This window comes from Schistocerca gregaria, chromosome 2, assembly GCF_023897955.1.
Source record: "Schistocerca gregaria isolate iqSchGreg1 chromosome 2, iqSchGreg1.2, whole genome shotgun sequence".
NCBI classification, from domain to species: domain Eukaryota; kingdom Metazoa; phylum Arthropoda; class Insecta; order Orthoptera; family Acrididae; genus Schistocerca; species Schistocerca gregaria.
The window spans coordinates 877,561,640-877,584,139 of NC_064921.1; the positions used below are offsets into that span (position 1 = coordinate 877,561,640).

Below are 22,500 nucleotides of genomic sequence, written 5' to 3' on the forward strand. Positions count from 1 at the left end.
CAGCCTACTAATCTCCCCAAAGCATCTCGAATGTCATTAGTATGGCGTTGCTTCAGTATATGACTGCTAACGAAGTCACCCCGATTGGCCTCAAGCGGCTATATCATTTTCGCTGCAAACTGTGGAGTGGGCAATGTTGTTTTGGTTCCCCTAGCAGAGTGCTACAGTACTGTGCCCCAGGACTTCAGTGAATGCACGTACTTGAAAACAAGCAAAAAAGTATTACGTAACGTTATTTTTTCGAGGTGACATCAGAAACTTTGAGTACCTCTCGTAATTACCCCTTTTACACATTGTCGTACCGTGTTTACGTCTATTCGGGACTAACTATCGCCAACGAAGTCAACTGGTTTGGAAAACAACGTGGTGGTGGCCGAGGTTACTGCAACAAGAGGTAGACAAGGCACGGCCAAGTAAAACAATCGCCGATTCAGTGCTGACCATACCATCATAGCGATGCCCTAGAAAGGAGGACAGAAGTACCTGCAGAAGTACGTCGGCACACCGCACTTCACAGGGCTCAGTAATCGTAACGGACTCCGGAATACTACCACTGCGGTCTAATGCGCTGCAGTCATGGACTGTGCGGCTGGTCCCGGCGGAGATTAGATTCCTCCCTCGGGCATGGTTGTGTGTGTTTGTCCTTAGGATAATTTAGGTTAAGTAGTGTGTAAGCTTAGGGACTGATGACCTTAGAAGTTAAGTCCAATAAGATTCCACACACACTACCACTGCGCACTAAAAGGTTGTTAGTATTGTCGAAAACCACGCGTGTCTTTCTTGTCCATAAGGCATCGTTCACATAGTGATGGTGGTATTCTCGTTGGGGGCTCTTCTCATGAGAAGAAATGGGGTCCCAGATAGCTTCGCCATCGTCTTTGTCGGTCAAAGGAAGCAGTAGCCTACTGCCCTATCCGGCTGCTTCTACAACGCCATGCGTCACACCATCGCTCCCAAATTCTGTGCGAGTAGTTAGAAACGCACGTCACAGACATGACGGATCTTAAGCAGCCCCACCAGTTACACTGACCTCAATGCTGCTGAGAATATTTAGGACGCCATTGGCTGATATTACTATGGCTTTCGCCCAGCTCAGACCAATTTCGTCAGCTGCGGGTGGTGACACAGTGGTCATGAATCGGGATTACACTATTGGTGTCTCATGTAATCCGGTGGTTTACTGTCGTCGTTAGGGCGAAGCGTGTTCTGCACTATACTGGGTTTTGTATGTAGTGAGTCGAAAAGGTCCCAGTATGCAAGCCTGAGGGACACTTTGCGCTTTATCTGTTTCTGTCGTCTCCAGGCCCAGAACGACGCTCTAAAGCGACGAAGTGTCTGTCGTGGCTATCCTCGGCACCTAGTGACAGGTGACGGGAAGTAAGATGCAAGTGGATGGTACTCTCACCGCAGACGTGGACGTAGACGCCCCTATGTGGGTCGGCAAGCGTGGCCAGCCCCCCTCCGTGTTTGTTGTGGCGCCGCGCTTTCTTTCTGCAGCGGTGAAAGTGGGTTTCTGCGCTCTTGGGCAACGCTGCGGCGTGCGGAGGCGAAACTTGCGAAAAGCGGGGGCGGGCAGCCTTGCAGACCCAGCTGGTGGCTGCAGCGGCGGAGCTGGTCGTACTTACGTAACCGGGTGGCGTGCAGATCGCTAGGCGAAGGTCTACCACTCACTCCTCCGCATGCCACTGCCCCGACTTTCTCGTCGTCATTCCACCTCTTATTACCCTCTCCGATCGCCCTACATTCTCGCACTTCCTCTGAAGACTGCCTTAAAACCTATGGCAGAGCGTCACTTTCGATATCCTCCATCTTTCTTCACGAATATTAGTACGAAGTACCCCCCTGTTGCGCACAGCACAGTGCCGTGCAAAGTATACAAGGCGTATTGGTAGAGAAAACTGACGCAGGAGAAAGTATACTATAATACAAACAAAGACATTCCAGTAAGCTAGCCGTTGTGACCGAGAGGTTCTAGGCGCTTAAGTCCGGAACTGCGTGACCGCTACGGTCGCAGGTCGAATCCTGCCTCGGGCATGGATCTGTGTGATGTCCTTAAGTTAGTTAGGTTTAAGTAGTTCTAAGTTCTAGGGGGCTGATGACCTCAGATGTTAAGTCCCATAGTGCTCAGGGCCATTTGAACCATTCCAGTAAACATGCAAAGGACCGATGTACAGACAGGAATTTCGAATGGTTGTTGTAAAAAATGATTTTTTGAAAAAGAGGACAAAGCTGAACTTATATTTTCATTTCCACGATTCTCCTCAGTTCACTTACTGATTTACGTACTTTTTAGAATAAAAGTTCACTCGTTCTCCCTGGGCATTAGCAAAATTTATAAAATGAAATCTAAAGGCTACGTTAGTAACAGTGCACCTTAAAGTACCACATGTCGACTATCTGCAGTATAGTTTGTTTTAACAGTTTAATGATTCGTGTCTGCCATCTCTCCCGCTTTGGGCGGAAGACTCCCGATTTTCCACTTTTTCTCCCGCCTCCAGACTATTCCATAATTTCTCCTGAATTTTAGCTAATTGAGGTCAGAATCCTTAAAAAGAAATTGTTTTTGAAAGCTCACCTTGTCAATTTTTTTTTGTCAATGGTCGATTGCTCTTTGCTTAGTAGTTTCTAATCGATATACATATCCAAGTTTATTGAAATTAGGAAGTTGCGCGCGACCTGTATGTCGATTGTTATTTTTCTCCTTTCCCGAACATTTTGCAGAATTTTTTTCTGTAAGAAATTCCCGCAATTTGACTGTTAATTGATGATTTATTTTAGACAATCATTATGTCCGCTTTATAGCCACTCTCAAGCGCATGTTGAAATATGTCTGACCTGTCTGTTGTGACATGTCACTGTCGTATTTATTAAACAATACGATTACATATCGAAGATAAATAATGTAGCAGACACTATGCACAACGAGAAACCATTAACACACCGTGTGACGTATTTAACAGCTAATATATTCCGGTGACCTGCATTCGGACTTCTATTGATAAACTCGACGAACAGAAGTGACAAATGAAGGGCACAGGAATATATTAGCTGTTACATACGCCTTACTGTGTGTTAATGGTTTTTTCACTGTGCACTGTGTCAGCCATATTATGTATCTTCGATATGTACACTTGCCTTGTAATGCGACAACTGGTCCACAAGACCAAAAATCAATAAAGAGTCAAATGGCGGAAATTTCTTTCAAAAGATTCTAGATGACGGCGATCCCCGACGAAGGGAAGATCATTCTGTAGAACGTATACCTGTACTGTTTGGTTTTGTGCTAGTCATCGAGCCAGTGTTTACAATTTACATGCCTAACTCACAAAACATATGGCGAACACTGTTTTACTGCAGTCGTACTGTTTTATTTAAACCACAAAACATCCCAGTATAGTACCGACTACCAGGGGTGCGCTACAGGTAAGAGGTAGTAAATTAAAGTGTGCCTAGCTTTGACTGTTCAGCAGAACCCATTATCTTCAGCCAGACTACTTAGTAACGGCGTTCTTTAGCATAACAGGTATTACTCGTATCTGGGGCGAGTAACTTTAAATACGCACACCCTCCGCTGCGCACGTTATTTATTGGCTGCTGTTTCACGGCCGTAGCTCCCCTACTTTGTTTGTTTGGAGTATTTTGCTCCATTCGACGCCTCCGTGCCCTGAAATGAAATGATCGTACGACATTGTTGCCGTGCGGGGGGGGGGGGGGGGGGTTCAGCCGCCTAAATTGCAAGTCCTTTTTAGCTGACGCCACTTCGGCGACCTTCTAGTCAATGATGAAAGACACACCACACCCAATCATCTCGAGGCAGAGAAAATCCCTGACCCCGCCGGGAATCGAACCCTGGACCTCGTGTGCGGGAAGCGAGAACCCTACCGCAAGACCACGAGCTGCGGGTGTCTATCTGCCCTGACTATCACGTTGTTTCCGTCTACCATTGTATAGTTGTCATTCCATGGTAGTTGTTTGGGCATAACAAAGGTGCTCGCTGTGAGGGAAAGGGTGGAAATAGGAAACCAGTAGACTAAAGTGAACGGCAATTTCACGATATACCGCTGGAAAGTATGGGGGGAGGGGAGAAGGGAAAGAGCTGCTGTCGAGAAAGTCGGTCGCGCTGCCGCAGAAGTGAAAACTCTCTTCAAAGACGGAAGAGGGTTGAGGAGGGGGGGGGGGGAGGGTGACCTCATGACAAGCTTTTCGTAACATCCGGAAACAGACCGCAGCTGACGCCATCGATTTGTTTGTAAACAAATCGTTACATAGTCACCGTGGTTAGTCGCATCGTTAGCCTTTCCTTGTTTATTTCAGTCTCGGTAGCCAGTATTTATTTTCGTGGTATATAGTCTTCCGGTAGACACTATATAGATACAATTGACGTGTGAGAACGACTATGGTTTTCTGTATGGCACAACCGGGGACAGACGGGAAACGTCGGCTGTGGAAGCCGTGAGAACAAACAGCATCCTGTGGGAGTTAATCGGGAAGTGTTAGGAAGGAGGGTGGGGAAGAATATACACGCTGCTGAGTGGCTAAATTGCTAACGTTCCGAGGTCGCCAAAAGCTTAACTTGCAAATGTGCCTGCCTTCTCAACTATTGTATGCAAATGCTACCTGTTTGCCTGATGTATATGTTCGGTAATTTTTGAGAGTAAATGAGGTTGGCTGAATACTTCAGATGTTTCTGTGGCAGTTTACAAACAAATGTACCACAGTTTTATGGGCGTGTTGCCTTTCTGTGATTACCTACATTGTCGCTCCTTGTTACAATTATTGTTGCACTTTGAGAGGATATCACAAGGGAAGCGATGATCAATCGTATGCCACATGTCGTGGTAGACTGTCTCAAGTAGATACACTTCTTATGAACAGACGGTCAAGTAAGTGATGATGTCCAAAACGTCATAAACAAAACGAATCGTTATTACTGTAAGTTACTTCAAGGCATACGCAAGGAGATGGCGAGAAATCTTTCGTAGTTGTGAGTTAGCAGCTTTGATTGTAATATCCTACAACCGTATCTGGCTACCTATATACTGGTAATTAGCCCTTTACTCAATAACAAGTCAGATCCGTTATGCATTCCTTTTGCATGAGTATATTAATAAAGAGATTTCTGAAATTAGGGCACATTTTTTCTGACAGGGTTGCAAACCTCGCTACCGGTACTTATTATCACAGCAGTGATATTTTATTGACAACTGCCAAGGAACGCTACATTGTTGCAGTGTAATAAGATACGTTCACCTTTGCACGATTTTCGGGCCTCGGTGTTGCGAAAACTGTAAACTGGTCCTTCTTCAATTCACCGCGAAAAGCCACATTCCAATTCGCCTGTACGAACTTAAACAATTTTTAACGGAATCATTTATATCGAGAAACGGCCCAATGCACAGCGCTGCTCCGGTATTTGTTCTGTTACTTCCATCGTTTGCCGGTAGATGTCACTAGGGGTCCCGTCGCCTGTTGAAACTCCGTTCCCGCCTTCGATCGGATGTTTTCAGTTGTGTATTTCCTTACTACGTTTAAGACCTGATGGATTATGGCTTGTAGCAGTAAATTACTAGCGTGTTCAGTCGGGTAAATATGCTATGCGATACTTGAGGGAGTCGTCTTGCGTAAATTTCTTTCGGTTCACAAGACGAGTGAAAACATTTTGTCATCCGCCTTGGTTGTTCATCTCATTACGTAAGTATAGTATTTAATACGGGCAATATATTGTTGAACACACGCAGACAATATTTTAAACGTTCCAAATTGTCAAAACACGGCATTTCCTAAGTTGTCTGCCGCTTAGTCGCACAGCTTCGCTCACTCTACTTCCCACAAGCGCAGTTTCCTTAACATAGACACCGTGAAGCTCATGACACTCCTATAGGACACAAATATACGACCATCAGTTTCTTCTGCAACCCTCAGTGCTGCAAGGCATGTGACAAGGCGCCCCCACGCCCCACTCCCTTCATCTTGCCACATACCTTACGCTCAGTGCCCGTCGCACACGCGTATATTCCATGCAGCACACACGTCGGGTGCGTGCTTTCGCCAGAATGACGCACTCGTAGAGTATCCGCGCTGACGACCGCATTCCAGGAGGCGGCACGTGTCGCACTGACCGCGACACACACACACACACACACACACACACACACACACACACACACTCTGTGGCGGCCTACTTCCAGCATCGTTTTAGAAGCATCTACCACATCGCTATTCCTCCGTACCCACCTTCATTCCGTAGTTCTGGATTTCTGTGACGGGGCTGACAGTCACTAAATGTAACTGTTAATTTATTTTCGTGCTATAGCATAATTTCGGGCTTGGAACATTTGTAAGCGGTTCGGATCCCCATTGCGTTCCTTAACCCTTTCGTGAGCCGTGGGAAACATGCTTCCCACTACATTGAACTCGCTCCTAGTCCCGTGGGATTCACAGTTCCCACCTCTGTACGGTGCTACCACCTAGTGAACAGTATAGGGTACTACTTCCAATCTGAAGTTCCCGCCGTTTTTGCTGTACCTTCACGCAGAGGCATTGTATAGCTGAGTGTTGCTCTGTAGAGGAGCCTTTCAGTGCGGTTTGCGTGACATTTTGTGATTTTTTTTTTCCCCTCGAAGCTATAGTATAAGGTAAATACTTTTGATTTACCCAAATTTATGAAAGAAAACGTAAAATTGGAACGGGGAGAATTCAAGTTTGTAACAAAAGGAGCCATTTCTGCAGTAAAATGGATGGATAACCGTCCAGTCACTTTCTTGTCCTCAGTTCATGACCCACGAGAAACAGCCACAGTGAAAAGGAAAAACAAGGATGGTACTAGTACAGAGATTTCTTGTCCTGAAGGTGTGGCAGAATACAACAAAATAATTGGTGGTGTCGATAAGTTTGATCAATTACGAGTAAAGTTCTGTAAAATGGTGGCACAGAATATTTTATTTTCTGGTGGATGTTGCTGCAGTGAACAGTTTTAACCTGGGGAAAATAAGTAAAAGAGAAAGTGGACAGCATGATCAGCTCACATAAGGGATCCATCTAGCCAGACAATTGATCGCTGGCTTCTCATCCCAAAAAAGGCATGGACAAAAAGCTAAGTACCTGAAGATGTTCGTCATGTGGCTGTAGGGGATCATCAACCCATTTTAGGAGAAACCGACTGGACGTGCCGTCATTGTCGTATCAAAGCTGCGGAAAAGAGAACTCGCTGTGTTTGTACATATTGTCAAATAACACTTTGCATAGACCCATGTTTCAGAAAATTTCATGGCAAGTAATTGTGAAAAATCATTGTAACAAGAGAAGTAAATTTATCAAATAAATATGACATATATTGAAAAAGTTGTTTTTTGTCATTTAGCTCCAAGGAAGGGCAGTGGGAAGAATGCTTCCCACCTTGTTTTGTGACCTCACTTTCACAGTTGTAGCAAATTTGATATTCTGTGTGATAAATATACCTATTTGTTAACTACTATTTGCTCTCCATTCATTAAAAAAACTGCTCAATAATTTTGCCCACGAAAGGGTTAACAATGCACATGGCGTGACTAGTTCTTATTCTTTTCAGTCTTATCCACTCACTTCACTTCAAATCCTGGTAAACTGCCAGATGGATCTTGAACACTTTGACGTTTTATTGTTGCAGCATTCTTTTTCTCTCGCACCACTTTTCTTTAGTGTCAAACTTCTTGTTGTTTCTTCCATTATACCACAGTTGACTGCGTGATATCGAGCGGTTTCGAGGGTAGATGAGTATAAAGCTTTCTACTAGACTCGCCGAAGAAATCTTCTCGAAGGCGACTCCTATCGCGGAAGCTGCACAGCTGTGTAACCACGTCTAGGATTCCCGGCTGAGTACCGATGTTTTAGGGTATTACTGGATTTCCGTGCTTCACTGTCGGATAACAGTGGGGGTTAGTGACGAGAGGCGGCGTGACTTGCCGCCTTATCTATTTTTAGGACGGGCGCCAGCTGTTACGCAAAGTGTCTGCTGGGCTGGCAGCAGGCGGTTTTGAAATGAAGCCGCCGCCGCCGCCGGCGGGGGTGGGAGAGGAGAGTGGCTGGTGTAGGAGGGGAGCCGTGGGAGCGGGGGGGGGGGGGGGGGGTAGCGCAGCTCTTGTGTTACGGCTCCGGCGAAGGCCGCCTTCTGTCTTGTGGAGGGTCGGCCGGCTTTGCACCTGCATTCTCTGCGACTCCGGTTACAGGCGGGAAAGGAACGAAGTGGGGGCTGTGAGGCCTGGTTAAGTTCACCAGCCAATGCTCCCACCGTCGCGCGGTAGTAGAGACCTGTTTGCAGAGTACATTAAGATATCGTAAATCAAAAGAAATCAGGTGTTGACAGATGTGAACATTACCGAACTATCAGTTTAATAAGTCACAGCTGCAAAATACTAACACGAATTCTTTACAGACGAATGGTAAAACTAGAAGCCGACCTTGGGGAAGATCAGTTTGGATTCCGCAGAAATGTTGGAACACGTGAGGCAATACTGATCCTACGACTTATCTTAGAAAGTAGATTAAGAAAAGGCAAACCTACGTTTCTAGCATTTGTAGACTTAGAAAAAGCTTTTGACAATGTTGAGTGGAATACTCTCTTTCAAATTCTAAAGATGGCAGGCGTGAAATACAGGGAGCCAAAGGCTATTTACAGTTTGTACAGAAACCAGATAGCAGTTATAAGAGTCGAGGGCATGAAAGGGAAGCAGCGGTTGGGAAGGGAGTGAGACAGGGTTGTAGCCTGTCCCCAATGTTATTCAATCTGTATATTGAGCAAGCAGTAAAAGAAACGAAAGAAAAATTCGGAGTAGGTATTCTTTTGAAATGTGGTGCTACAGAAGAATGCTGAAGATTAGATGGGTGGATCACATAACTAATTAGGAGGTATTGAATAGAATTGGGGAGAAGAGGAGTTTGTGGCACAACTTGACAAGAAGGGACTGGTTAGTAGGACATATTCTGAGGCATAAAGGGATCAAATTTAGCATTGGAGGGCAGCGTGGAGGGTAAAAATCGTAGAGGGAGACCAAGAGATGAATACGCTAAGCAAATTCAGAAGGATGTAGGCTGCAGTAAGTACTGGGAGATGAAGAAGCTTGCACAGGATAGAGTAGCATGGAGAGCTGCATCAAACCAGTCTCAGGACTGAAGACAACAACAACAAATCAAAAAAATTCCTATTAGATGAAGGTCTCATGAAGCGTAAAGCAGGAGTCAACCCGAAGTTTGATTTGAATAGCTTGCTACCTGACTGATAAATGCCCAGCTGGAATTGATAAGCACTTAGGCCTGGGGATACTTAACATCCAACTCGACGCATCGAGCATTATAATTTTATTTCCTCTCTAAACACGATATGCAGTACCGTTATTTTTTCTTCTTCCTTTTTAATTTAGCTGTGGTGAGTACGTATTACGATAAGCATCGTTAATGTCAGGTTGTTCTACTCTAGATTAGCGCTCCATTTCTTCCTTATTTCGGAGTGGCGTTTCTTCGCTTTCGTACGAGCAAAGTAATTCTTTCCGGTGTCTTGCTTGTTCGATCAAAATAAAACTGTTTCCAAGGGGCACTTCTTTTAATCTTGGCTCCTAGATTATGACAGCCTTAAAAGTTTCTCAGGCTGCTGTTTCTGGCCGCCCTGCACAAAAGGAAACGCATACTTCTGTCACATTTTGTGTATCTTATTACAAAGCACGTTGCATATCGAGTCTATAACCTTCCTCTGTAGGCGCCGAATTCGTTTCTTCGGAGCTCGAAATATATCGTGTACCGCAGGAAAACCCACGATTAGTGACTGAAAGTGGGAAGTGTGCTTTGATGCCCCCTTCGTGGTCTCGCGGTAGCGTTCCCGCTTCCCGAGCAGGGGGTCCCGGGTTCGATTCCCGGCAGGGTCTGGGGTTTTCTCCTGCCTCGAGATGACTGGGTGTTGTTGTGTCGTCATCATTCACCCCCATTACGGTCGGAGGAAGGCAACGGCAAACCACCTCCATTAGGACCTTGCCTAGTAAAGCGGTGCGGGTCTCCCGCATCGTTCCCCTACGTTCTGTAAAGATGCACCCACTTCACTTCCATTTTCATTTTTCTTATCCATTAGTTCATTTTGCTACTGACTCGTGAAAGCATGTTTAACCAATTATACGCATTTCCGCTGAGAAATGATACGGTGATACAACATTCTCATTTCCAGACGCTTGTATTTTTTCGTTGATATGGATGCTGCTTCACAAGTGGAAACAGAAATTGGAAATCTTAAATTGTTCGTCTTTCTTTGCCCAGCTCAGTTAATACGCATCTGTTGCCAGGTTCGTTAATCGATGCTGTATACGACTATTGAGAGAGCCAGTTCGAATTCTGGCATTGCAAAAAGTGTTCGCGTGCAGGGAAGTAGAGGACGTGAGAAACACTTCTCGTTAGGGGCGGTGCATCAAATGCAGCGTTAACATTCGAATCTTCGTAGCTGTGTTGTGCTAGGGCGTAAGTGTGGTGAACATACGTTCGTCAGTTGCGGGCTTAAAGCGTGGCTGGTACTTCTGTCCTGCTCGGAATCAGTACGTTACGTGGAGATACTGATCTAATGCCTTAATCAGTACATCGCAAATAAGTGTACGTAGTTACCATACGATATAATACTTCAATGTGGAGGGGGGGGGGGAGGGGAGGAGACACCCGGGACAACAAAGCATGATCCCCCACATTGTCCCCAACATACCGAAGTATAGAGTTGATTGTATTGATAGTTGCTACTATTGGATAGTCTTCATGATTCAGTAAGTGATGCATAAGGGGGAGCTTCGTATTCATGACAATTTTTTTGGTGCTCTCGCGTAAGATTGGCCGTTATCTGAGTCCCTTCTGCGAGTAAATATTATGCTCCCCTTCTGGGCGTTTGCTGCCCAACTGGTGCGGAGCAGGGTTACCCCCTTCCCCCCATGGAGTTAGGGGGGAGGGGGGCGGAGCTCATTGTGGCAGCCCCATTGTCCTGGCCTGGCCTTGTCTGCCCCGGTGGCCTTGGTGCTCCAGACTGCAGACGGTGTCGGTGGGAAGTCCAGCTGCAAGCCGCTGTCCCGTCTACGGCCTCGTCGTCGACGCCATCGTTTCGCGTCGTCGTTACCGGCGCTTTCCGGGAGCGCTGGTCGAACCGTCTAAATGATAGCTGATTCTCCTCGGTAACAGTGACTTGCTTTACGAGACGCGCGTTACGAAACAACTTTTTTACAGGTGGGGACAATGTCAGTTGGACATTATCTGAAGGCCTTCCATTAATGAAGACGCAACTATAAAGAAACAAACACGTAGTCATTTGTAGCAAAAGAGAAAACTACCGTTGAACGAGATTTTATTACATTACACATTTTACGTAAGCGCATAGTATTACATACTACATTTTCATTAATGACCGGTCGCGCCCTGGAGCGATTGTAGAGTTAGCCCATAAGCAACACAAACATACCACAAGCCTTAATCAAGCTCACGGTCCAAGAAGAAAAAATAAATATTCATCTCGGGGAAGTCAGACATTGTAGACAGAGAAATCATCGGCGCTTTATTCTACAGCCAAACCGCAGATCCAAACTTTCAATTGCCGTGTGAGACGAATTCCTTAAAAATGAGAATTTACAACTTCTGCCATTCTTTAAACTAAATCGGCATAGATCAGCGGGATTATTTTCTTAAACCCTTTATCTTCCAACATTCCAGATAATTGAACAATCATTTCGCCTTTTCCGACGTGATCTTAACTGATCAGTCTGACTGTGCTCGCGCGAGAAAGAGGAAAAGCCATTCGCCGACTAGAACCTAAAATATGAACATTACAACCAGCTTCGGTGCCGTGCCCTCGTCGTGTAATAAAATGGAAGTGCCGGCTTCGGAATGCTAGGGAAAGTGGTTCTAGAACACAATAACCGGAAGTGAACGTCGGAGGCATGCGACGCCCGCTGTGTGCCCCCGTCTTACGTAAAGGCGCATTCTGCTCAGCGTACAATAACGATGCAAGAACCTTGTCCAGGTACTGTCTCAAAATCACAGCTGAGCGGGCGTATTCATGCAGTTAATTTAAACGTGTTACAGGTGAAACCTCGGATATCAAACAACTTAAGAGGTAGTTAAGATTCTGTAATAATAATAATAATAATAATAATAATAAATACACGCCTACCTTCTAAGTGCACCCCCCCCCCCTTCCGGAAGGACGTAAATGATTACAGTATATTTCGTGCGAACAAATTAAAACCTGCATAGGTATATAATAAACCCCTCAGCTGAATCAACTTTTATTTCCAGACATTTGTGCGTTAACGAAAAATACCACGAAATCTAAAGAAAGAAGAATAATAGGAATACGATAGCATTCTCAAAATGTCGTAGCTACAGGACCTGTTTCAATGGAACTCTTTTTAACATTAACTCGACTTAGAAACAGAGTTATATATCTTTCTGTAACTGCACAATAAAACTAAATTTAAATTCGTTAACAAAAGGATAACGCGATCTACTATCTACACTATCTATGGCGTCAGCTATGTAATAAGCTGAAAAGTGATAGAATACAATTCGTGTAGCAGTTTGCGGCAAGATTAAAAGTAATAGATCGTATCTTTCATTACTCTCAACTATGTGAGTAGGCTTCACTATTTCGCTTGTACTTTCAATGGTCAGCAAGGAATTCAACGTCTCATTTCAAAGATAGTTGCTAATCGAGCTGAAAGGAAGAAAACAATGTTGTTAGTTACAGAGTAGCGGTTCCTCGCATATCGTATACTTCAGCCGTCACGGTTAATAAAATAATTTGTCATGGTTGAGGTTTCATATTTTGCATCGCTCGACCTACATGCAAGTCATTGAGCGCCCGCGCGAATGTCGCTCGGCCGATAGGCATATGTTCTACATCGATATGCGCCGGCATTGTGGAATGCAGCGCCGCCAGCCAACGCTTCCGGAACCACTATTTCTGTAAGCGGCCGCATTCCAGCGTGGCGGCGGCGCGAGGGAGTTTTGCTCGTCTGGGTTTTCTGAACTTTTTTCCCGCCTGTCTCACGCCCCGTGGCCGCCGTTGCGGGCTGCATTCCTAGTCTGAGGGGAAGGGACGAAGAGGAGAGGAGGGAATGTTTACGGCGGCGCCACAGCCGACACCCGCGTCGCGGTCGATAAAGGCTGGAGCGCGTGGCGGCCGTTACGGTGGCGGGGGGGAGCGGATCGCATCTTAGCCCGCGAGGACTACAAAAGCGTCGTTCCCAGTAATCGATACCCGACCACTTTTTCTTATACGTCCATCATCCCATGTCATTATTGCCGACATACCGCGTGTCCTATGACATCCGACTTTCATTTATAATTCTGGAGCAGTAATAGTTACGACCTTTTTAACAGGAAATATGACAGTCACACAAATAATTCATTGGAAATGGTTTAACTGGTTGCACGACGATTCGTGCTGTATTACGTTACCTTTACGGAATAAACTTACAGAAGTCTGAAAATTGCCTTGTGAATACAAATAAGTGAATTTGGATTTTATCCTGCAAGAAACGACATGAAGAAACGAAGTAATACTGCAAACTTGTGAGACAATGTTTATGAGGGATGGAACAAGCATATCTTAGTACAAACTCAGGGATGGAGAAAGTAATATCTCTTAGTGCTCTCGTCAACAGTAAAGTTTTGTAACATTAAAAATAAAAAATAATTCGCTGGACGTATACTGCCTTTCAAGAATTTGAACTAAGATGTGAGGCTCATAAATGCGAAGAAGCAATCCTTTGTGATAAAAAGTTCTTCATTTTTATACTTCCCATCTTACGACAAAGTCAGCACATTTATTGCTGTTGCGTGCAGTACTCTCCGCCTTCTCCATTTCGTGAACCATAAGAAACGTACCTCATAAGCAATAAATAAGACACAAATTAGTGACATAAAATCGCATAACGTACACGCAGAGTGGACTTTGATGAGAAAAAGTAATGAGACCAACAAACTTCAGGGTATAGACAAGGTCGTGCGTACGCCAGTGTAAATATTTACAATTTCGGCGTACGAGCCCCGCCCTCGCATCTACACCCCCGTTTCCCGCCCCTCTGGGCGGGCTGCCAGTATTTTTCCGTTCACCCCCTACCCCTATCCACACTACCCCTACCCGCCAGACTGTCTGGGGCGCCGGCGCAGGTTGAATGACCTGCTGGAGCGCGCGGAGCCGGTAACTTTCCACTCGCCGCTCATTGGTCGGCCGGTCAGCGGGAGGGGGTGGTGGTGGGGGCTCGGCGGCTGGAGCTCGGCGCGCGCGTTGCAGAGGCCTCATTGTTGGTGCACCAGCTATCTCGGCAGGACTTACAAGCAGACAGCTGCTCTCGCGACACGTGCCCCACCTCCAGTAGGTAAACAAAACAACGTGACTTCTCTGCTATCGTGAATTGTATCTACGATAGGAATAGCACGGATGGAAAAAAAGTGATTTTACGAGGAAATAAAGCAAGCAATCAGATCCCGCAAAGCGGACTTGGCGCATGGATTGGAAGTGAATCACATTCTCCATGAGAACTTATGTTCGATCATAACGCCAAACTTTATCTTTGCAAATTGTAGCATCTCCCGTTACTTATGTTGCGAAAGAGTAGAGAATAAATTATAATGAAGTGTTCTTTCTTCCTTTACAGAATCAAGCATCAGAGATGTCGCTCGCCAGCCTTCATCCCGCAGAAATGCACGGCCACGACCAGTACCACAGGTATGTGTCATTGTGTTGCACGTTTCGTTATTAATGCAGCACGTGTAATGATTAGACTGTTAAATAATACGGTAGCGTCTCAAGTGTGTGTGTGTGTGTGTGTGTGTGTGTGTGTGTGTGTGTGTGTGTGTGTGTGTGTGTGTGAGAGAGAGAGAGGTGCATTCTGCATCTGGCGACTAGAGGAGCAAGAAATTTAGTTACACGTTACGTTCCTGCCTTTTTTCGACGGGAATGATAGGCAATTATACCAATTCCACTTTTTGAGAGAATGTCGGGGTGGTGTGGGTGAGTATAAGTGTGTGCGTGTCTGTCTGTGTGTGTGTTAGGAAAAGTGGGGGAGGGAGCAAACTTTTTCTAAAACACTTGTTAATGTTTCCGTATTGTTTCTACAATAGTGGGGGATGGGGGTGGAGGGAGAGCATGTATGCTCCGCGCTTGTGCATCAGGTATCCGCCCCACTCCCGTCTCACTCATACCCCCTCTTCCTCCTATAAGGTAACGAATGCACGCAGCGCTGGCGGCATTGCCTTCACCATTTGTAGGGGAGAAGATAAAAAGTGGTAAGTGAAACGATGTGTGTAACGCGTAACATGACTGCGTAACAAAACACACAGCATAATAATGTCGTATACTGTACAGTTTCTTTCCTGCTGGAAGAGTTCAAAAATTTGTAAGAACATAGTTGTCTTGAAGGAGGAAATACAGCTTGTTTAGCGTTCTTTCTCGTGTCGGTTTTTTATTTTTAAATTGCTTTGTTTATTCGTCTTTGCAGCAATTATCAGTTGTGAACTTCTTCAGACTTCTTTCTGCTTCCATCACTTTTCTCTTCTTAAGGTTTTGCGAGTACTTCATGGGCACCTTTCGAACGTAGGTCTAGTTAAGAGCGTTGAAAATGCGATTTAGATTCATATCGCAGTACACTTTTGTACATGTAAACTCGCAGTTTCATTATGTTTTGCAAGCAATGCCGGCAACATTCTTCATTCCTTTCCCATCAGCGTCCAAACTGTTAGGGTGGGGGAACTGGCTGTTGTATTAAAAGAAACACACACACACACTCTCTGGCATACTCCAGTGGTATTACAGTATCGTTTGCGGTCCAAATACAGCATCACTGCACTAGAATTCGAACAACAAATTCTACTTAAATCTTCGTTAACCTTACTTTCATACTCTAAACAGGAATACGTTTTTTTTTTTTTTTTACAGAATAGCACCCGTAAAATTTGCACACCGACAGTGCTAGAATGGGACTGTGGGTGTGTAAATATTGCACTCTGGCAAGTACAGTGACAGAACTTAAAGTAATTCTGGAGAAAACTTGACTTAAAGAATTAATTCTGCAAAACTTACACCGAAATAGGATAAGGTTCTTTAGGTTTAAGGTGAAAACCACTGGCAGTAAGTTCCATTACATTTTACGAGCATGTTGAGGCACTTCACATGTATTTTTCATGGCTATCAATGAAAGGTTATGTTTCTTGCCACGTTCTGATATTTCCTATCGCATGTTTATCTGTAACGTTTCACTGTGATGCTAAGCATGCCTTGTGAACATAAAATCATTCTTCCTGGAGGAGTTAAATATAACTCTGTAAAAGCAGCTTAATTTTTATACTGGGTGTACTGTAATATTAGCGTGTTGCAGAATATACATGTAGGTAATAAAAGCTCCCATTTTTCTTAGACTTTACTGACTGTTTGTGATTTCCTTCCAGCAGTCTCTTGCACCGCAGTGCAAGCATTGGCAGTTCTCTCGAGGAGCTCCAGAGTTACTTTGGTGCAGCAGCTTCTGAGCCAGTGTTGTCAATTGAAGAACTTCGTCTGCAGCTCAATTCTTGCTTCACGTAAGTATACAAATGCAATTTCTTTCTCATATTGTTTTATCCACATCACTTTAACCAGTTTTTAGGATAATGAATGCTGTAGACTTACATAAGTTGGCATTTGGTATATAAAATCTGATTATATATATAGTGGTTCAAACCAACATACTTGTTTAACATACTCACTTTTACTGAACACAGATGTGGTGTAAGCTGGCAAGAGGAGCATGTATCGCTGGATTGCCGAGAGTGCGGTGGCTACTCCCTGGAGCGACCCTGCCCACTTTGCGACGGCCGCTGTGACTCTGTCTGGAAGCGGGACCTTACCACTGTAAGCACCTAGCACATTCCAGTTCCAGGAGTAGTGTAATAGAATAAAGGGCAACCTTTCCATGAAGACTTGCTGTCACATCATTTACTGCTGCAGATTAATACAGCGGATGGGTAACAAAGGTGACAATGATTATATAAGTTAGTCAAAAAGAGGAATTGTGTATAACATGGGCCAAAAAGTTTTAGTGATAATACTTCCCATTTTAATTAGAGTACAAGGAAAAAAAGAACACTTTAACGTCACTATTTGTTTTCTTAAACAAATTATATGCAAGCAGCAACTCTTGTGCCCAAGGCAATAGTTTGCCGAGTGCTGCTTTCACAGTTTGAGTGGCTGTACAGATTAATCTAAATAACTTTGAGTTCTGAGGTAGAAACATATTGCAGATCAGTCAGAAGTATGTTGCATGTCTAGTAAGTGTTTTCTTGTCATGAAATCATTCTGAGAGAGAAATGTAACTGTGAATTGTCTCTTTTCATCACAGTCTCATGCATCAGGCAAGGCGCGCTGGGAAGGATCTTGCGCGTTGGAGGCAGCCGCGAGTAATAGCACCACCTCGGCAGGTGACAAGACGTCGCGGTCACCCCTGGATGATGAAACAGCGCGGTTATGTGTCCGGCTAGAGAAGCTGTCCTCGTGATGTGCCTGCATTTTAGGCACTGACTGAGTGAATGCACCTCGCCTCGCCTCCAACCCAGGAACCTCTGTGTGGCCGTAGCTTGGCTGGTGAACTTTCAATCACCTGCTGTGTTTTATTGCAGACTTATTTTTTTGCATCTGTCTCATTGTACATTTCCATACATTCACAGTCTGTAATTATCATTTGAAGTGTTAGATTGTTCATAGTGTGATGACTTTACACTATTAATTTATTTGGTCTCAAGTGATGGACTCATGTTTATAAACTTTGGAGAAAAGTGTGATGGTCAGCTCGCCACACACAATGTTTTGTCACATGTGAAACTGTTGTGCTATCACAGGCTGTCTATTCACTTAGATTATTTAAGTGTCATTGTGATGTCTTTACCATTATACACTGTTTCAGCTGCATTTATGATCCTCGTGGTTCAGATTTCCAGTCGTGTAATCTGCCGCTTGCTCAGCACCTTAAGTGATATTAGTTTGCAGTCCCAGAGTATGCAGAATTGATGTGCCTGCTGGAGCTCCAAACTGATAACACTACTAGTCTTGAAAGTGTTGCTGACTTCACTTAATGAGATGGGGATTAATATCCACACAAAAAATTGAAAATAGGTAGCCTAGTGCAATATGTTGGCAGACACCGATCCACATTTACTGATTTGACTAAGCACAACATGAATGCATACGGTTTCGACTGAGGTTCCAGTGTTAAAAAGACTTATTTAAGCATTACTGTTAAGAAGTCTGATCACGAATCAGTATCATTTCCTGGCACAATTCCAGAGGTTCAGCTCTTGGCTTTAAGGTTTTTATTTCCATTGAGCTCAGCTGCTGTTTAGTTTTTACTTTTAAATGTTAACATTAGAATCAAAATCTTTAGAAATACCACCTTGTCTCTTCAAGTGCATGAAAATATTTTTTGCAGTTCTTTGTAAAAGTATTTAAAATTCTATGGAAAATCAAAGTTGTTAACATTTAAAAGATATTTTGATACTTGGCTTACAAGCTGTTCACTTTATTAAGGGATGACTGTTTGTTAAAGGCAGTGCAAGTCCGAAAAACTGAAAAAAATTTCAGTCAAATTAGCATCGTCTTAACTGTATTATTTATGTGTGAACTGTAGTCTCAGCACTTGCATTGCCTAACTTGTCTCTGTCGTACTATTACTGATAAATAGTTAATGTAAATATGTGTAGATCTGAGATAAAATCCTTTCCAGAATACAATCTGGCAGCTTTTTTTATACAGTGTTTTGTCCTGAAAACCATCTTACTGTTGTAGTTCTGCATTTCTGTGGACTGCTTATTTTGTGAAGCATATAACATTTTCTTTGTTGATACTGTCACAACATTTGAGTGAATTGTACTTAAAATTTACCAAAATAAGCACAGTCCTTAAATAAGTTTTCTAAATGTTGATTTCAGGTGGATCTCCCATACATATGTCAGTTTATTGTATGAAAACATGCATTCAGTACTGGATATGCTGGTGTTAACATGCAACATATGTTTTTGTATGGAGGCTATATTAGTCAACCATTTGCAAGCCAGTTTTGTGTCTGCAGTGGAGAAAACTATGATTACATTCAGTTTTAAATTGCAGGCTAGCATCTATTGTTTTATTTCTTCAATTTGGCTTATTGTGCCGTACGTCCACATTCTGTGTAAAACCACGTGAACCTGTTATTTGATCTGACAGTTACTGTGTCCACTTGAATAATTGTTCCTTGAAGCTTTTAAAGTTTTGTTACTGTGTAGTAGTCATCAAAGGGAACTGTAAGAGAATCTTGGAAATGTATGACACAATTTGTAAGGCTGTAATTTAATTTTTGAGTAATTTTTGTACGTATGTTATGTTCTCTTGCATCATGACACTCGCTTTGTGTGGAATAAAATAATTGTAGAAGAATGTAAGTCTTTCTTTCAAACACTGACATGTTCCTATTAACAGAAACAGGGTTTAAAAGATTCGCAAATATATGTTGCATATCCGCCCGCCCCCCTCTTCACCTCCTGGTCTCCGTTGCACTAAGACATGACTACAATAAAGGAACAATTCTTGTGTTGAAACTAAGAAGTCAACATGAGATTTAACATTTAGTGAAAATCCTATGCCACAATGTTATTAAAATACTTTTAAAAAAGTGTATAATTTACTATATATTTCTCTGTGTGAAAAAGTTAAATGCTGTGTCAATTTTACTAAGAATAGGCGTGGCTGCTGATACAATGTTTGTAGCTCAGAATGAAACAGGATGTATATAATCCAATAAAATGTCTGTAATAAAGTTCTTGATGACAGTAGGTGGGCTCGCCCACGCTCAGCAGTTGGAGCTCCTCTCGGATGTTAATGGGAAACCTTTTAAACACAGGTGAGACCTGAAGAAGTGCACATTAAAGAACTGTGAGTCACTCCATAACAAGTGACATGTTTTACAATCCTTATGAAGTAGGTTTTAAACAGTGAAGGGAAAAAAGTGATTTTATTTACAACCTAAAAAATGTAGTCATGAGTTACTTAGTAAAAAAGATAAGAAACTGAGGGCACTGGACGAGAATGAAAGATAAATATGCACATTTACGACACTTGAGACAGAAGTAGCAGTGCTTTCCAAATACCAAAACTGGTGCATTATGAACAGTTCCACATTCCATTCTTTTTTTTTTTTCTTCATGGTTTTTAAACAGTGAACCATGGTCATGCTTCAGAAACAACAGATCAGTAATAAACTGTCACATTGTTCAAATAATTTCTTAACATAATACACTAAATTCACCTGTATCAAGATAACCATCTGGAATTCAATGGACTTTTCAGGTAGAGAAGATCACCATCTTGGACACAGAAATGAATATTATTTCATTTATCTTCTCTTAAATCTCGGCCCCATTTACAATTAAACATGCAACAGCTCCATCAGAGATCTCTTCTTGTGTGCCTCTTGACAACTTGAGGCCCCTGTTATTCAGTGAGTAGTCTCATTTACTCAAATTCCTACATACAGCCAGAGCTTTCCTACATGTGAAAGTTAGCCTACTAATTTCATACTGCTTTATCTGTGACAACAACACAATTAGTGTCTCGTGACATATTTTGCCTCAATAATGTCTTGTGGAATAATTTTCTGGCATAAATCACTACTTTTCTGATTGCACAAAAGTGAGCAGTAACAATATTACGTGGTGTCCACGAGCAGTTGTCATACAGGTAGCTCTTCACAGATTTAGGCATTTAACTGTAGTGTCACACTACATATGTTCATTAATATCTATCACAGTTTGAGAACAGTGATGTCCTTGCCTACAACACTAGAGAAAAAAAATGACCTCTAATACCCACTATTAAAGCTGTCAGTGACTCAGAACGGAGTTCAATATTTGTCAACAAATATATTTTATAATTTGCCCAATAACATAAAAATGTTTGGCAGGTAGCAAAGCAGATTTTAAATCTAACCTAAAATCATATTATGACGAACAACTCCTATTCTGTGGAAAAATTCCTGTTTTGAAAGTGGTAGTCTAGTTTTTAAGTGTAGTTGCGTGATAAGGACTACAAAATGTGTTCATTAATGTCAAGACTAATCATATACAGATATCCTGTAAATGGACTAATTTCACATCAATTCAATAAAAGAATTGTAACTGGATGCTGATGTAAACAGCATTAATGTGTACAGGTCTTCACCACAATCCTACTATTCTAAATGGAGAATTTAAGCTGTATCAGTCTTTATTGCAATCAGCTTACACTTTCAAGGATAAGACCAACATCATGACAAAAGTTTTATTATTACATAAAAAATCACTGTCACAATGAAACTGTCACTTTACTGAAAATGATGAGTACATTTTCGAATACATATCAAGTAAGGTTAACATTACAGTCCAGCATTACTTTTACTTGGATACTATTTAATTGCTGCAGAGGAATAAAATGTTTCTCATTTTCTTTTGCAATTATGCCCACAAATTATCCAAGAAAATGTGCAGTATCAATATGCCACTTCTCTTTGATGATCCTACAACTTTACTTATTCATATATTTTCACAATCGACTCTTGAGTATATCATGAGTTATGATTACTATCTTTTGTAGAATTGATGGCCCCTTCTGCATAATGATTAATAATTTCACGGGCCTCTTCCAAAAAGCTGTGACAGCTGTTCTGCTCAGAGGAGGTGTAATTGTTGACCTGATCTTTTAGAACACTGTTGCTTTCCTGGTCTGCATGATTGCTATCTTTTATAGGATTAATGGCACCTCCTACATAATGATGAATAATTTCACGGGCCTCTTCCGAAAAGCTGTGACAGCTGTTCTGCTCAGAGGACATGTAATTGTTGGCTTGATCTTTTAGAACACTGTTGCTTTCATGGTCTGCGTGATTGCTGTCCCGCCCTGCAGAGTTAGAGTTAAGATTAATGGCGTTTTCTAGATAATAATTAATAATTTCATGGGCCTCTTCTGAGAAGTTCTCAGTGCTGTCTTGGTCTGTGGAGATATAATTGTTGACCTGTTCTCCTGGGATATAGTTGCTTTCCTCTTCTATGTTGTGAACTCCATTTCTTTTTATGGATTTGCTTTCTCGTGGGGTATTCCAAGGCTGTTCATCAACAGATCCAAATGCGAGGTATAAGAAGTAAGTACCAGCAGAAGTAGCAGCAGCTATGTAGAACACCTTGTCCCATTGTGCCAATGTTTTCTGAAAAAAAAAAAAAAAGTGTTGGTACTGATTACAAGTGCAACTGAATAAAGAAAATAAATTACAAGATTTCACCTTACTGCTGAAGAAATTTGTATGTCTATTAAAATATGAAGGATTCCTACTTGATCTTGTCTTTCCCACCCTATTCATTCGTCTACTGACTTCACTACACTATTTCATCTTTCAAAGTTACTCATTCATCTTTTATTGTATTCCAGATTCCGTTAAATACATCAGTCAGATACTGCCTAATGCTCCTTTTGAAACTCAA

The 22,500-nt window shown here is 42.8% G+C and overlaps 2 protein-coding genes across 2 annotated transcripts in view; one reads left to right on the forward strand and one right to left on the reverse strand.

Annotated features, from left to right (window-relative positions):
* Positions 1-1,382: 1,382 nt before the first annotated feature.
* Positions 1,383-19,429, forward strand: LOC126336036 (uncharacterized). The gene is made up of 6 exons (XM_049999516.1): positions 1,383-1,617; positions 14,139-14,365; positions 14,649-14,719; positions 16,438-16,566; positions 16,747-16,876; positions 17,364-19,429. Exons 1-6 carry the CDS (start codon positions 1,383-1,385, stop codon positions 17,517-17,519), a joined length of 948 nt encoding a protein of 315 aa, XP_049855473.1. The 3' UTR covers positions 17,520-19,429.
* Positions 19,174-22,500, reverse strand: part of LOC126335282 (sialin-like) — a 267,278-nt gene continuing 263,951 nt past the window's right edge. The window contains exon 9 of the mRNA XM_049998367.1: positions 19,174-22,226. Within this exon, the coding sequence (XP_049854324.1) occupies positions 21,591-22,226 (636 nt within the window). The 3' untranslated portion in view covers positions 19,174-21,590. The remainder of the gene's footprint in view (positions 22,227-22,500) is intronic.

What these genes read in the sequence shown, in the direction of transcription:
- LOC126336036 (XM_049999516.1), top strand. Translation starts at nt 1,383, where the DNA reads ATGCAAGTGGATGGTACTCTCACCGCAGACGTGGACGTAGACGCCCCT. An exon ending in CGACACGTGCCCCACCTCCA is followed by an intron (nt 14,366 to 14,648) that starts GTAGGTAAACAA and finishes CTTCCTTTACAG; the next exon opens with AATCAAGCATCAGAGATGTC. An exon ending in GGAAGCGGGACCTTACCACT is followed by an intron (nt 16,877 to 17,363) that starts GTAAGCACCTAG and finishes TTTTCATCACAG; the next exon opens with TCTCATGCATCAGGCAAGGC.